The 13,704-nt window shown below is 38.8% G+C and overlaps 1 protein-coding gene across 1 annotated transcript; it reads right to left on the reverse strand.

The window, feature by feature from the left end:
- Positions 1 to 831: 831 nt before the first annotated feature.
- LOC106718788 (sodium-dependent noradrenaline transporter-like) lies at positions 832 to 13,257 on the reverse strand. The gene is made up of 20 exons (XM_014512974.2): positions 13,194 to 13,257; positions 12,441 to 12,502; positions 11,771 to 11,881; positions 11,331 to 11,493; positions 5,968 to 6,015; positions 5,380 to 5,457; positions 4,793 to 4,915; positions 4,520 to 4,651; positions 4,374 to 4,436; positions 4,031 to 4,208; positions 3,512 to 3,645; positions 3,267 to 3,406; positions 2,888 to 2,991; positions 2,578 to 2,702; positions 2,376 to 2,488; positions 2,051 to 2,188; positions 1,762 to 1,861; positions 1,499 to 1,599; positions 1,262 to 1,429; positions 832 to 965 (listed from the first exon to the last, which is right to left on the reverse strand). The coding sequence occupies exons 1-20, from the start codon at positions 13,255 to 13,257 to the stop codon at positions 867 to 869; spliced, it is 2,244 nt and encodes a 747-aa protein (XP_014368460.2). The 3' UTR covers positions 832 to 866.
- Between the last annotated feature and the right edge of the window lie 447 nt (positions 13,258 to 13,704).

Raw genomic sequence — 13,704 nt, forward strand, 5'->3', positions numbered from 1 at the left:
GCTGTAGTGAGGCGACGTAAGCGTTGATATTTGACATGTCTATTGCTGCGCCGATACACCGGCACAGTGTTGATTTTTGTCTCTAACACTACATAGAAGAGAAGCTTTATCAATTATTTCACTACAGCGAAAAGTAACAAAAATATATATTTTAAAATCTATATTTCTTAACAGTCATAATAAATACATCAGCATCTACAATCTACATCTACCGATTATCTGTAACCGTCAGTTTCCACTGGCTAAGCACATGTACAAAAAAAAACATGCTATCCGTCATTTACTTAGAAAACCAGAAACAGCAATATTTTTTATTAAAGCACTATGGCAGGATAAACTAATGTTAGTTATTTTGTTCTTTAACTATTTTTTTTTATTTCGTAAAATTCTATTTGTTTGGCAGGATAGCTTTGCGTATAATATTAATTTGATAGTTATGTAAGCTTTTATCCTTGAAGTATTTCATCAGGATACATGATTTTATTAATTTTTCTAAGATATTTTTCTTCGTAAAATCTACTGTTTAACTTCATTGCAACAACGTCTCGACTTATCCCTAAATTATTAAATCAAACTAACTTTAATAATTTACTAATATTCAATTTTAGACATATATGCTGCAGTTGTAATTACATTGAGAAAACAAGGTCTATATATTCAATAGTCATACATTGGTTATCTTAATGATTCTAGAAACTTCTTTGAAATCCAGCAACTACGCCCTCTATTCTATATTACTAAGTGACTAGACAAGAGACTGACCGCGCGCGACTGCTTATTCTATAAAAAAAACTCGGGATCGAGCCAGTAAAAGTAGTATAGTACGAAGTAGTATGCATAGAAATAGCAGTCGTTTTGGCGACCAATTAAACGTAGAACCAGTGTCGCCAAGTAAAGCGGCTGACAGGAGCCCCGCCTCGAATCGCTTCATGTTCAGATTCAGGTGATATGCAGCAAGCTAAACGCTGTAAAAGATAAAATAATATTTAGTAGTAAGCCTATTAGTGGTAATTAACACCTATTAGTGGTCGCCCATTGGTCGATATTTAAAAAAGGTTTATGCACTTCTTCACATTAAATTTAACTTCAAATTTAATTTTCATATGTTGGCGCAATTTCTTAAAAAAAGAGTACAAAGTTTTCGCTTCACGTAAAACGACGAGAATAAATTGTAACGAACGATAGGTTCCTAAATGAAACTACATCTCAAAATCAGAGGAAAGAGAAAAATATGGCACAAAGTGGTTAGCAATATACATACCTGTCGGCAAGTGCCAGGAGTTCTGATGATCTTGTAAAGCGCTACTAGCGGTATCATGAGAATAGAGGAGCATGCGAGGCCCCAGCCCAACACCACCGCCCACTGTGGGTACATATATGTCTGGTACTGCAGCGGCTGCTGATAAAGGAGACCGAAAACCACCACACCCTGACAACAAAGAAAAAGTATTTATTAATTGTAAATTAACATTTGAATTTTCCACATAATTACACTTACAATAATGAATGTCGGACTGATGAATTTCCAGCACACTCTCCAATAGATTCCTGGTCGGAAGCCAAGCATTTCTTCAACATCATCAGAGAATCTCTCCAAACCTGATTCAGAAAGATAAGAAACGAACTTCAAATACATTACGATAGATACTGATAGTCAAATTAAATAAGGGTACGATTAAGATTGTAACAAAACAACGAGGATAAATGACTAATAGATTAACTAATTAATAGTAGCTATCGTAGATATCAGATTAGTTTTACCATAGAACCAAGATACCGCCAACGCTTCAAAGAGAGCAGAACACAGTAGAGATATTCCCGCAGCATAGGTGTCCAGTAGATGAAACATGTAAATACCTCCCTGTAGACAAAAATCATTTTAACACTGGCAACGACCAGATGGTTAAGGCTAAGATAGTCTATTGAATAAAAATTGCATGGAACCATGCTATAGAAGTATGCAGGACAAAAGACTGTGTTTCACAATGCTTTAGACATTTGTCCAACTTTGGAACACCTTTAATTGATTTTCAGTTGTTTCGTGACTTACGGGAGTAACATTGATGCATGCCACACAAAAAGACACGGAGACGACAAGGAGAGTGAAATGCTCGCGTCTCAGCCGTGTGGCACCGCACGCGCGGGCCTGGTCCAACAGTCCTGTGATCACACACTCCAGACCGCCCATCTGATTGTTGTTAAAGAGAGAAGAATGATTAAATGTAAGTAAAAAGTGAGCGCGGAGCACTCGAATGAAAGCGGCAGACTTTAAAAAACATCCTTCCATTTTCTTTCCGACTTTCAGAAACAAAAGTCTTCTTCCTAAAGAAGCCAGAGCTACAGTTTAGTAAAGTGAGCTTATCCTTAGTAATTACCCCGGAATCCAGTCCAAGCATTATCAGCATGAAAAAGAACAGCATCGCCCATAAACTAGCTCCGGGTAGCGTAGCAACAGCTTCGGGATAGACTTGGAACACTAAACCAGGTCCTGAACAATGGTGTCGGAAAACAAAACGTTTAATTGATATCGAAATACAGAATTGGGCGAAAACAGTAGTTAACCTATGGTTTAGTTACCTTCAGTAGCAACAGAAGATATAGGCACCCCTTGCTTGTGCGACATAAATCCCAAGTAGGTGAAGATAACGAACCCAGAGAAAAACGATGTGAAACAGTTGACAAGAGTTGTCACCAGGCAGTCTCTGGAAAGAGCAAAATTTTCACTACGAACTTTTTTTACCAATAAAAAAATATAAGAATTATTTTGACCATTGTATCAATTTCATTTACACCAAAAAGATGTAGTTAATAAACATGTTTAATTTATAATTGCTTTATTAATATTGTAAAGCTTTTAAGCAAATCAATAAAAAATAGTAACTTATACCTGTAGCAATTGTTGTGGAATGTGTTGTAGCTGGCGTAAGAGAGATGAACCCCAAAGCCCGCTCCTACTGAGTAGAAGATCTGGACAGCGGCATCTACCCACACCTTTTAAAAAAATGAAACTCCTATTTACAATATAAGAAGGAAATACGCTATGTGCAACTTACAATGGTTCATGCGTAAAGAAAAAAGAGATAGAATGGAGACTACACATAAAAGCAAAAGTCTTTCTTATAAAACACTGCATTTTTTGCAGTTTAAGTACTTCTCCATTCGAGTCAACAATTTTATTCTACAGCTGTTACTACTACCCCCAGTGACATTGCAATATTATGACGTCACAACTCGACAGACGTAGAGTCGAAACTTCTATGACACACCTGCGTATCTTTAAGCCTGCTGAGCTCCGGCTGCAAGTAATAAGCGATGCCCCTGGCGGCTCCCGGTAGAAGCAGACCACGGGCCAGCAGAATCGACAATACGACGTACGGCATTGTTGCTGTCAGCCACACCACTTTGCCTAAAAGTTGTCAAATGTTGTGTTTGAAACTACCGTGACTCGTGTATTCTACTAGTGAATTCAATGTCAAATATTTACATTAATAATAATTTGATTGTAACTTACCAGAGCTTTTAACACCTTTGAATAGTGAAAGGTATAATGTGATGTAGACAACGCCGAGACAGGCAACCAGCTGCCATTTCGGTAGGCCTAAGTCGTTCAGCCCTTCCGAATGCTGCATCTCCAATACCGCTCGACTGTGACAATGTTTATAGGATTATATGCAAATAGTAATTTTCAATACTTGGAATGTATAGTTGTTCTACTCTATTTCAAACGTTTAAGAGGATTTCTAATGAAATAATTAGAAAAGATCGGTTCTTATATGTTATTATCTATTCTTCGGTTAGGAACTAACAACATATCCCTCCACATTCATATCTCTCGACACCGTTTGCGCGGAATTAATAAAACGTAATAATAGTAGTAGCCTTTGTGTTCTTTCAGGCTATGTTCTACATCTATGTGAAATTTCAGCGAGATCCATTTAGTCGTTCCGGAGATACCCTCTAACAAAAATCCATCCGTCCATAATTTGATAGCAATATGAGACTGTATGGAATCCTATTGAACACAACTCACTGAAAAAATTCAGAAGCCGGTGTGAAATGAGACAGTGGTCCATGGTAAGGGGTGTCTGTGCGGTTGGTGTTGTTCGATCTTGCGGCATCCCAGCATTGGTCGGTGTTCCACGCGTTGTCGCAGTGCAGCCACGGCAGCTCGGACGTCGCTGACGATACCAGGAAGTAGAACGCCCAACCTGATCACAAGGTATTAAATGATTCAAACTTTATGACGCGTTGTAATAAGCTGTGAACGCAAGCCTGCACAACTGGTGTGTCCCTTCCATGTTCCAGCAGAAATATGAGGGGATTATAGAAAATAGTTTACTAATATTTTATTGTACTTAGGTTATTTATCTTACCAATTATTACGTTGTAGTAAAAAGACACGTAGAAAGCGACCATAACAGCACAAAAACCTACACCTGGAAAATAAAACGGTACTTACAAAATGTGTGTAATATTTTTATTATTAACTACATCCAGTAAGAATTATTTTTTACGGAACCTTTGAAGAGTGGACAAATTTTCCATATCGTGATCGGTCCTTGTCGGTTGTACTGGCCGAGTATGAGCTCCATGTAGAAGAGAGGAACCGCACCGAAGATCAGCATCAACATATAGGGGATCAGAAATGCTCCTACACAAGACATAATACTATTAGATACATCTCAAAAAACTTGAATACTTATTTTTTTACTTATATTGACAAAATAATTTAAGGATGATCTGAAACAACTCTTATTTAATTAATTTGAAACACAGATAGAATTGAACTTACCGCCACCGTTCCTATAGCAGAGATAAGGGAAGCGCCAGACATTGGCTAAGTCCACAGCGAAGCCGATGATAGATAGAAGGAAATCTGCTCCCGTGCCCCAAGTTTCTCGGCCGTCACTCGCCTCTGTCAGAATATTAATCAATTATATATACCTTCTTCAAGTAAACAATGCTTAATAAAAATAATTAACTTGCTATTAGATTATCATGATGCTCCACATAAATGTCTTGCTTGAAATCGCATGTAGGTAATTGTAAGTTTACGGTCAGTTATTGTCAGATTTGTAAGTCTCCAAGTAGGGTTGGCGACAGGCAGGCGGCCGTAAAAACTAAGCGAAACTTTAAGGCTTATAAAGTCTTGTGTACCTAACCCACGTGAGTGGAGAAAGGCCAGGGAGATGATGATATTGTCAGATATGTAAGCCTTGTTATTTGCCATTAAGAATATCTATTTTCAACAAACCTATAGCTTTATAAATATAATATTTAGTTTATAAAAATCGGTTATTGAAATTAACCACTCAAGTTATATCATCTCAAAATACCAAGAACATAATCCAATGAATTTGTTGATTAATACGCAATTACCCGGCTTAATACTGTTGGCTCTAATCCTCTTCGCCTCGCTGTAATAGCCCGCCTCCTCTATCTGGACTTTAGGCTCTCCTGCAAAACAAACACTTTACGCTAATCTATGTTTAAGTGCTCCGAGATGTTCGTATATGAAATTAACTTGATTCATCTCAGTTTGCACAACTAATATGCAGATTAAAATCGAATAGTTGTTCCAAAAAGTCAAATTTAAATAAACAGACTTATTTATGTTGAAATTATGTTTATTATTAATCTACTCTAATATTATAAAGAAGAAAAAATTGTATGTAGACCTATTAAAAAACACAGAATTAAACTCAGGTATCGACTGCTGTAATTGAAGTCAATTTGATTGAGTTGACGATTGACGAACAGCAAAGTTTGACAAACCATTAACACTCAAGTACCAATCGGCCAATGGAGTGGCCAAAAATAGATCTTTCTTTAATTTTTAAGGTCTTTATAACTAGTAACAAATACAGTATGTTACCTGTGTTGTATTTTTTACTAATTAGTAATGCTTATAAATGCTTATATTTTTGCTCTTAAAACTCTATTTCTGTACTCGTAGATATTACTTACTCTTGTAACAAGACAAGGTTACTACAGATCCCTTCGTCGATTTGTGATCTGAAAATAAAAGATTTCTTAACTCAATTTAGGTTTTATTGTGTGTTTCCACTGTCAAAACACATGTATAAAAACTTATTATCAATCCTCATTTACTTAAGTAAAACAAATGACAACAATATGTTTTAAATTTAGAATATGTAAACGAATATTTCTTTCCACCAAAGTTTTAATTTCCACTCACCTAAGTACGAATATATTTCTACTGAGCACTAATTCCGAGACGATTTTAATATCTGAATATAAAAAGCAATAAACACCTGACCGAGGACGGTCTCGGGCGAATGCCTTTCAGTTCTTAATAGCGCTCCGTTCGTATTAACGTATAATGGGATGCCGATGCGAAAAAATTCTTCAATAATTCGCACCGGGATGCGGAATGCCGATTATATTGGAATTCAAAAATGGAACGTTCATAGCATTCGATTCGCATCCCTACTACCGTACCCGTGTGACATAATTTACAGTTTTAAAATATATTTTTTTATTTATTTAACAAACATACTAAATACTAAGGCCCTTCGTACACAAGGCTAAGTAAAGTTTCGATACCCGGCGATTTTAGTCTCTATGCGATATACGCAATATAATGTCATAAAAGTACGGAAGGAAGTATGCGGCTTTCCTTTAAGGTAGATAACGCACAGAAAAAGAATATAGTTAGTTATAAGTTATACGTAATTTCAAATATTGACCAATAAACATAGATTAAGTTGATTAGAATTCAAATCAGCTGTAGTAAATAAGAGAGAATTCGATCATGGATATAGTAGTAAAGGTATTCCCGAGGGAATCCAATCCGCTCTAATGATTACCTTCTGACGAGCAAGAACGGACGATTGGAAAAATAAAATACTTTTCTCCGAATTATCGTATACTTTAAATCTATATATATAAAAGAAAGTCGTGTTAGTTACACTATTTATAACTCAAGAACGGCTGAATCGATTTGACTGAAAATTGGTGGGCAGGTAGCTTAGAACCAGGAAACGGACATAGGATAATTTTTACCCCGTTTTTTATTTTTTACTCCGCGCGGACGGAGTCGCGGGTAAAAGCTAGTCAATAATATAAAAAGGAGCGCTCATTTTTTATGCAGGAGATTTTCTGTGCAATATATATACTATATACATTTTATAGAATAGTTAGATTTGTAGATATGTGAACTTAAACAAAGTTAGTAAACAGAAATCTTATGAACTGACAAAACATTTTTACGAAAAATTTATATCTGTGATGTAACAATAGATACTAGACATTTAACTTACTTGGAAGATATTTGATTAAAACAAGCAAACGAACTCGAAATTTTTTTAAAAGATGAAAATTAAACAGTACTTTAAGGTTAAATGCAACATATTTTTTTTAAACAAAGAGTTTTAAAACTCTTTTTCACTAGACAAATTACCGCGCTATTATAGACACAGTGCCCATCTCGCGTCGCCCACGGTTTAAACCGAATGGCCTTCGCCGAGTGTGGCACTATAGGTCAGCAGACTGGGATGAGATGCGGTCCTTTTTTGCATCCTACCCATGGGAGAGAGTTTGCTTCAGGCTGGATGATCCCGACGCTGTTGCCGATTCTGTCGCCGATGTGGTGCTTCTGGGGATGGATCTTTTTATTCCATCTTCAGTTGTGCCCATCGGAGGCAGTTCTCGACCCTGGTTTGGTAAATCCTGCAAATTAGCCTCGCGCTACAAGCAGGACTGTTATCGAGCCTGGGCTGAGGCGTCAGCAGCTAGGGATGTAAATACCAGCCAGTTAAAAAAGAAGTATAACTCTGCCTCCAGGTCCTTCAAAAGAGTGATTGCCAAGGCAAAGTCCGAACACGTGGCCAGCATTGGTGAGAGGCTAGTGCACCTTCCTTCGGGAACTCGTGCGTTCTGGTCTCTTGCCAAGGCTGTCCAGGGGAACTTCTGTAAGCCGTCCTTACCATCTTTGCGCAGGGGGGATGACTCGTTGGCCCATACCGCAAAAGAGAAAGCCGATCTTCTGGGCTCTCTTTTTGCGGCCAACTCGACTCTGGATGACAAAGGTAACTCGCCGCCGAAAATCCCACGCGGTGAGACCTCTATGTCCGAAATCCAGTTTATCCAGAGATCAGTGCGGAAATCGCTGCAATCTCTGGATATCCATAAGTCGAGTGGGCCTGACGGGATACCCCCCATCGTGCTTAGGACTTGCGCTCCTGAGTTGGCACCGGTTTTAACGCGCCTGTTCCGGTTCTCCTACTCCTTAGGCGTTGTCCCGAAATCATGGAAGACTGCCATAATCCACCCGATCCCGAAAAAAGGCGATAGCTCAGACCCGTCCAACTACAGGCCGATCGCCATTACCACCTTGTTCTCGAAAGTCATGGAAACGACCATCAATCGCCAACTTATGAGGTACCTTGAGGAGCATCAGCTGATTAGCGATCGTCAGTACGGTTTCCGACAACGTCGCTCAGCTGGTGATCTTCTTGCGTACCTCACGCATCGATGGTCGGAGGCGATCGAGGGCAAGGGGGAGGCCCTGGCGGTTAGTTTGGACGTGGCCAAGGCCTTTGATCGGGTATGGCACAGAGCACTTCTCTCGAAGCTGCCTTCCTACGGGCTGCCCGAGAAACTACGCGCCTGGATTGCCAGCTTTTTGGAGGGTCGAAGCATCAAGGTCGTTGTCGACGGTGCATGCTCGGACCCCAAACCAATTAATGCTGGTGTCCCACAGGGCTGTGTACTGTCGCCCACCCTGTTTCTTCTGCATATCAATGACATGCTGCAAATTAGCAACATCCATTGTTATGCAGACGATAGCACGGGTGATGCATTGTACACGGCCCGCGCTAACGTTTCTCGGGCTACTGCCGACGAGAACCGGACCAAACTTGTGTCTGAACTGGAGACCCTACTGGGTGAAGTTTCGGATTGGGGTCGACGAAATCTCGTTGATTTCAATCCCAAAAAGACACAAGTATGCGCCATTACCGCTAAAAAACAACCCTTTGTCGTGGATCTTCGTTTCGAGGGCACTCCCCTGGTTGCCTCAGCCAGTATCAGTATTCTCGGCGTTGACATATCGAACGACGTTCAGTTTCGCGGTCATTTGGAAGACAAGGCCAAGCTGGCCTCCAAAAAACTGGGTGTGCTCGGTAGAGCGAAGCAGTATTTCCTACCGGGCCATCGCCTTCAGCTCTATAAGGCGCAAGTTCGGCCCCACATGGAGTACTGCTCGCATCTCTGGGCGGGAGCACCCCAGTACCAGCTTCTTCCATTTGACCGCATACAACGGAGAGCGGTTCGAATCGTCAACGACCGAGTTCTTACTGATCGGCTCGACACTCTGGCGTTGCGGAGGGACGTTAGTTCCCTCTGCATTTTCTACCGTATTTACCACGGGGAGTGCTCAGAAGAGTTGTTTGGAACAATTCCTGCCGCCGAGTTCCGTCATCGGACGACCCGACAGACCGCCAAGTTCCATCCACACCACCTTGATGGCTGGCAATCCACAACCGTGCGGTTTTCGCGTAGCTTTCTACCGCGTACCGCCGCGTTGTGGAATGGTCTGTCCTCGGCGGTATTTCCAAACCGCTACGACTTAGGGTCCTTCAAGAAGCGAGCGTATCATCTTCTCAAAGGCCGGCAACGCATTTGCGATTCCTCTGGTATTGCAGATGTCCATGGGCGTCGATGAACACCTTGGTGTTCCCGCTGCTCGTTTGCCCCCTTCTCTTATAAAAAAAAAAAAAAAAAAAAAAAAAATAGAATGTAATGATTCACTCGGTCAGAGAAGCGTGGCTATTTGCTTAATGGAAAATGGGTTTAACGCAATAAAGTAGTCGTGTAGTGCTCTCCACGCGGCCGGCTTATTGCCTCTCCATATCTTTTGTTTCAACTTGTTTCCAAGAGCTGTTTACATTTTAATAACGACCACCTGTATTATATAGTTTCTTAATATTTCAATTATTATCAATTGATATTTATGCAACTTTTCATTTATCGTCCCACTAAAATTATTTAACGTTTGCTTTCACCTATTTTTGGAACGAAGTTCCTTATCGCGCGTTGTGAAAGGGGGCTAGACGGAAAAAATTCTTACGAAAAGTTGTCACGACACTTTTTGCTATAGTAAGTATGTTAGCGACGAATGAGCGCTACTTCACCATGGCAACGACGTGATAATATATAACGAAAATTCATAGAAATGAAATGTACTTCTTGTGAAGACTTAAGTTTTTTATTCATAGAATAAACATTGGTTCTTTCACTAATTAATCGAAAGGAACCTTTAATATATGCTGTCATCAGCCTTCCCTTTTTCCTACGGAGGATCGCCACAATATGTACAACTTTTCCACACACCTTTATCACCCGTAACAATATATATGAATTTACTCCCTTCTTATGAATATCCCCATTCACACAATCCATCCATACTTTCTTTTATCAATCCATGCTGTCATCTCAAATATCTGACCTTAACTAATAATTTTATATCATAAGGTGGCAAACTAGTAAGCGGCCAGCTGAATACACCTAAATAGCGAAGCGACCTCTACCCATAAACATCTTCAATTACAGATGCGTTGCCTGCCTTTAATTGACAGAGGAGAGAACGCAAAGAATGAGAATATATCCTCTTCATATGCGTCCTCTCTTTGAAATCCACTTCCCGTGGACGTGGACTAAAATTAGGCCTTCGGCAAGCACACTCATTAGACGAAACACGAAATTGTTTCCATTTCACGTCTGTATTCTGTGTGGTCGTGGTATTTCACCGGTCGAGCCATTCGTCTACCCAACAAATATTGTTGTTGTGGGATCTACCACTGTTAGAAGAATAGTGTGAAACAATTTCATTATTTTATAATTAAAATGTGAACCTGAAAGTATAAAATTAAATCGTAAATGAGAACTAATAGGAAATTAAAGCATTCTTCGTGGATATCGCGAACAGAACATTTGCATAAAATTGTATTTTAAATATAGAGTTAAAAAGCTCGCTAACTATTATAATGTATCTACTTAATGTCTGTAATGTTTGAATACTCGTAAAGGTCGCAGGTTTAATGAAAGATTAATAAAACATAAAGGCAAAGTTATAATTTTATAATATAAGCATCATTTTCGTTTACGGCAAAATTTATTCTTATCTCAACAATCAGTCGCATAAACGTAGGAATCGCGTAGGATAAACACCAACTACTTCATACTACTATAACTGTCGGTTCCCACTAAGGAATCACTCGTACAAATATCGTCAACTCTCTCATTCTCCTTGAAATACCTGAGTAAACAATATGATTTCGTATTTTATCGACAATAGAGTGACTTACCGAAAGCACGCGGCGTGCTGCCTGCGGAACAGTAACCGTCATCTCGTAGTACACTACGGGCACCCGGCGTACTGGTATTTCGGCTTAAAAGTGCCGGACTGGCGCGCTGCTCCTCGTAAGAGGGCGCTGTGTGCGTCACCACACTACTGCCGCTCAGTGATGCCTGGAATAATTAGAACTTTTAGCATTGCTATGACGAATTACAAAGTCCAAGGTACGTTAACTTGGTTGGTAATATTTAACAACTATCTAATAACCAAGTTCCCGGGATCCAAATCGACCCAACGTGGGCTTTAGATGACCAATCAGAATCTCTACTAATTTAATCACAGAAATTTATTTGATCTATTGCGTCGCATATTTTGCCACAATCTGTGGTGAATTGCTTTTGTTTCTTTCTTTATTTAGTGTTAACTCTAATAATAAAAAAAATTACAAACCATGGTGGGCACTTTGCTGTTGTCATGATAGTCCGCGTCGTAGCTGGGGAGCCGAGGTCTGGTTGTATTGCAGACTGCTGGCCGATGGCAGCATACTTCTACTTCTTGCTCCTGAGCAAATAATACAAAAATTATAGTAATAGTTGAGCTATTATACGAGTAATAAGGTTACATTTGACACTTCGATAAAATCCAACAACGTAACCTTGTAACGGCGGCTTTAAATATTATATTTTTTTTTTAAATCAGAGTTGCACAAATGTTTACTTTTTTCAAATTTTGATTACATATTTAGTGTAATAATGTCATGGATTTTTCATAACAACTGAATTCGATTAAACTATGTTTGAATTCCGAATCGATTCATTTACTTTAATTCACCTTTATCGATGTTTTTAAGCATCTTACCTCACTATGAAGCTAAAATTGATAGATGTAAAATTTGAGTAACCTATTAAATTGGCCCACAAATACGTTAGTTAATAGTGCAGCGATATGTCTTTGTTTTTGCAATATAAATAAAACGAACAGATGCATCCAAACAGCGAACTATGAAAAGTGCTTTATAGCGACAATCCTACGACGTCCAAGTGGTATATATTTAAAAAAATTAACTAGTTTTAGGAGCAATACGTTGTTGTCTCATAGAAACATAAAGAAATTATTTTACCAGTGTGCGTTGCGGCGAGGAACCTCGTCTAGAGCCACTACTAGACGACCTGTTGCTAGCGTCTGTAAAGAAATAGATATACATATTTTTTGTCACTATTGTTCCGGTTGACGCTTATTATAAATTGACAAACCTAGATTAATTATGGATTAATACAAATATTAATCCTCGCACACCTCTATTTATTAACAAGAGAGAATACATTTAAAACAGTAACTTAAATAACATTTAAAAAGATAAAATAAATGTACCAAAATGTTCCAAAGTGTTCATAGCGAACAATATGTTTGACATTGAAATGTAAATAATATGCTCTCCGTTGAGAGAAATCCACGTAATACGATGCGCACATGCTCAATAAACAAATTCATTTGCACGAACGAATTCGCGAAATTATCCGCTTTATTATATTCCGAATATGCAGCGCGAAAACATTTTGATTATTCAATACAGCTCACACGTGTAAGGGATAAAATTTCATATTCGAATCTATAGAGTAAAAGAGAATTTAATTTATGAAATAATTACCCGACTGACATAAGGGTAATTTTCATAGGCTTTCTATGATTTCAAAGGAATAAAATACCAAGCAAATGTAATAATAATACCCAACCTATCCGTAATAAATACGTGCGTGTGCGGACGACATAGATTTCTACTTCCAAACGATGTATTTTCTGTCATTTGAGTCATCCTCTCTATGTAAGATTTATTACAAATTGAAGTTGTCGTTGTGTTGATTGTTGTTTGTACCTGGTGTGTTATCGCGCAGCTCTCCCGCTCCGACGCTGTTGCCCAACCCGGGCATGCCCGCCATACCGCCCGCTACTCCGCCACCACCTTCATACTGTTACAACTGACAACAAAACAACATTTACTGCTGGACACATATCAGACGAAGTCGTCGTCATATTCGATGGCGTAGCATGGCGTGACGGACAAAAAAGACGTCCATCGGATGACATCAAATTACTTTTAACTTATTCCGTTATTAGACCTATGTCTAAGTCTTTTCGCCTTTCTCAATAACCGATCTTCAGATTTCCGCATTAAATATATTCCCGCAGTACATTCTTTGGTGAAGAAAACAAAAAACGTTGCAACGTCCATTAAAGCTAAATGTTTTTAGAAAAGAAAAATTGTGCGGTAAATTGGAAATTACCAAAGCAAGCCCATTATATTTTAGAATACTTTCATTAATGGGAGTTTTGCATAATATCAGAAAAACATTACTTGCATTAAATATATTTTAAATCGGGGTTTT

Source organism: Papilio machaon, chromosome 26 (assembly GCF_912999745.1).
Source record: "Papilio machaon chromosome 26, ilPapMach1.1, whole genome shotgun sequence".
NCBI classification, from domain to species: Eukaryota; Metazoa; Arthropoda; class Insecta; order Lepidoptera; family Papilionidae; genus Papilio; species Papilio machaon.

Excerpts from the sequence above, each read along its gene's own strand:
- LOC106718788 (XM_014512974.2), bottom strand. The coding sequence starts at position 13,257 with ATGGCGGGCATGCCCGGGTTGGGCAACAGCGTCGGAGCGGGAGAGCTG. Across the intron at positions 12,503-13,193 it reads GCTGCGCGATAACACACCAG|ACGCTAGCAACAGGTCGTCT; the intron begins GTACAAACAACA and ends ATTTCTTTACAG. Across the intron at positions 11,882-12,440 it reads CCTCGCCGCAACGCACACTG|GAGCAAGAAGTAGAAGTATG; the intron begins GTAAAATAATTT and ends TTATTTGCTCAG.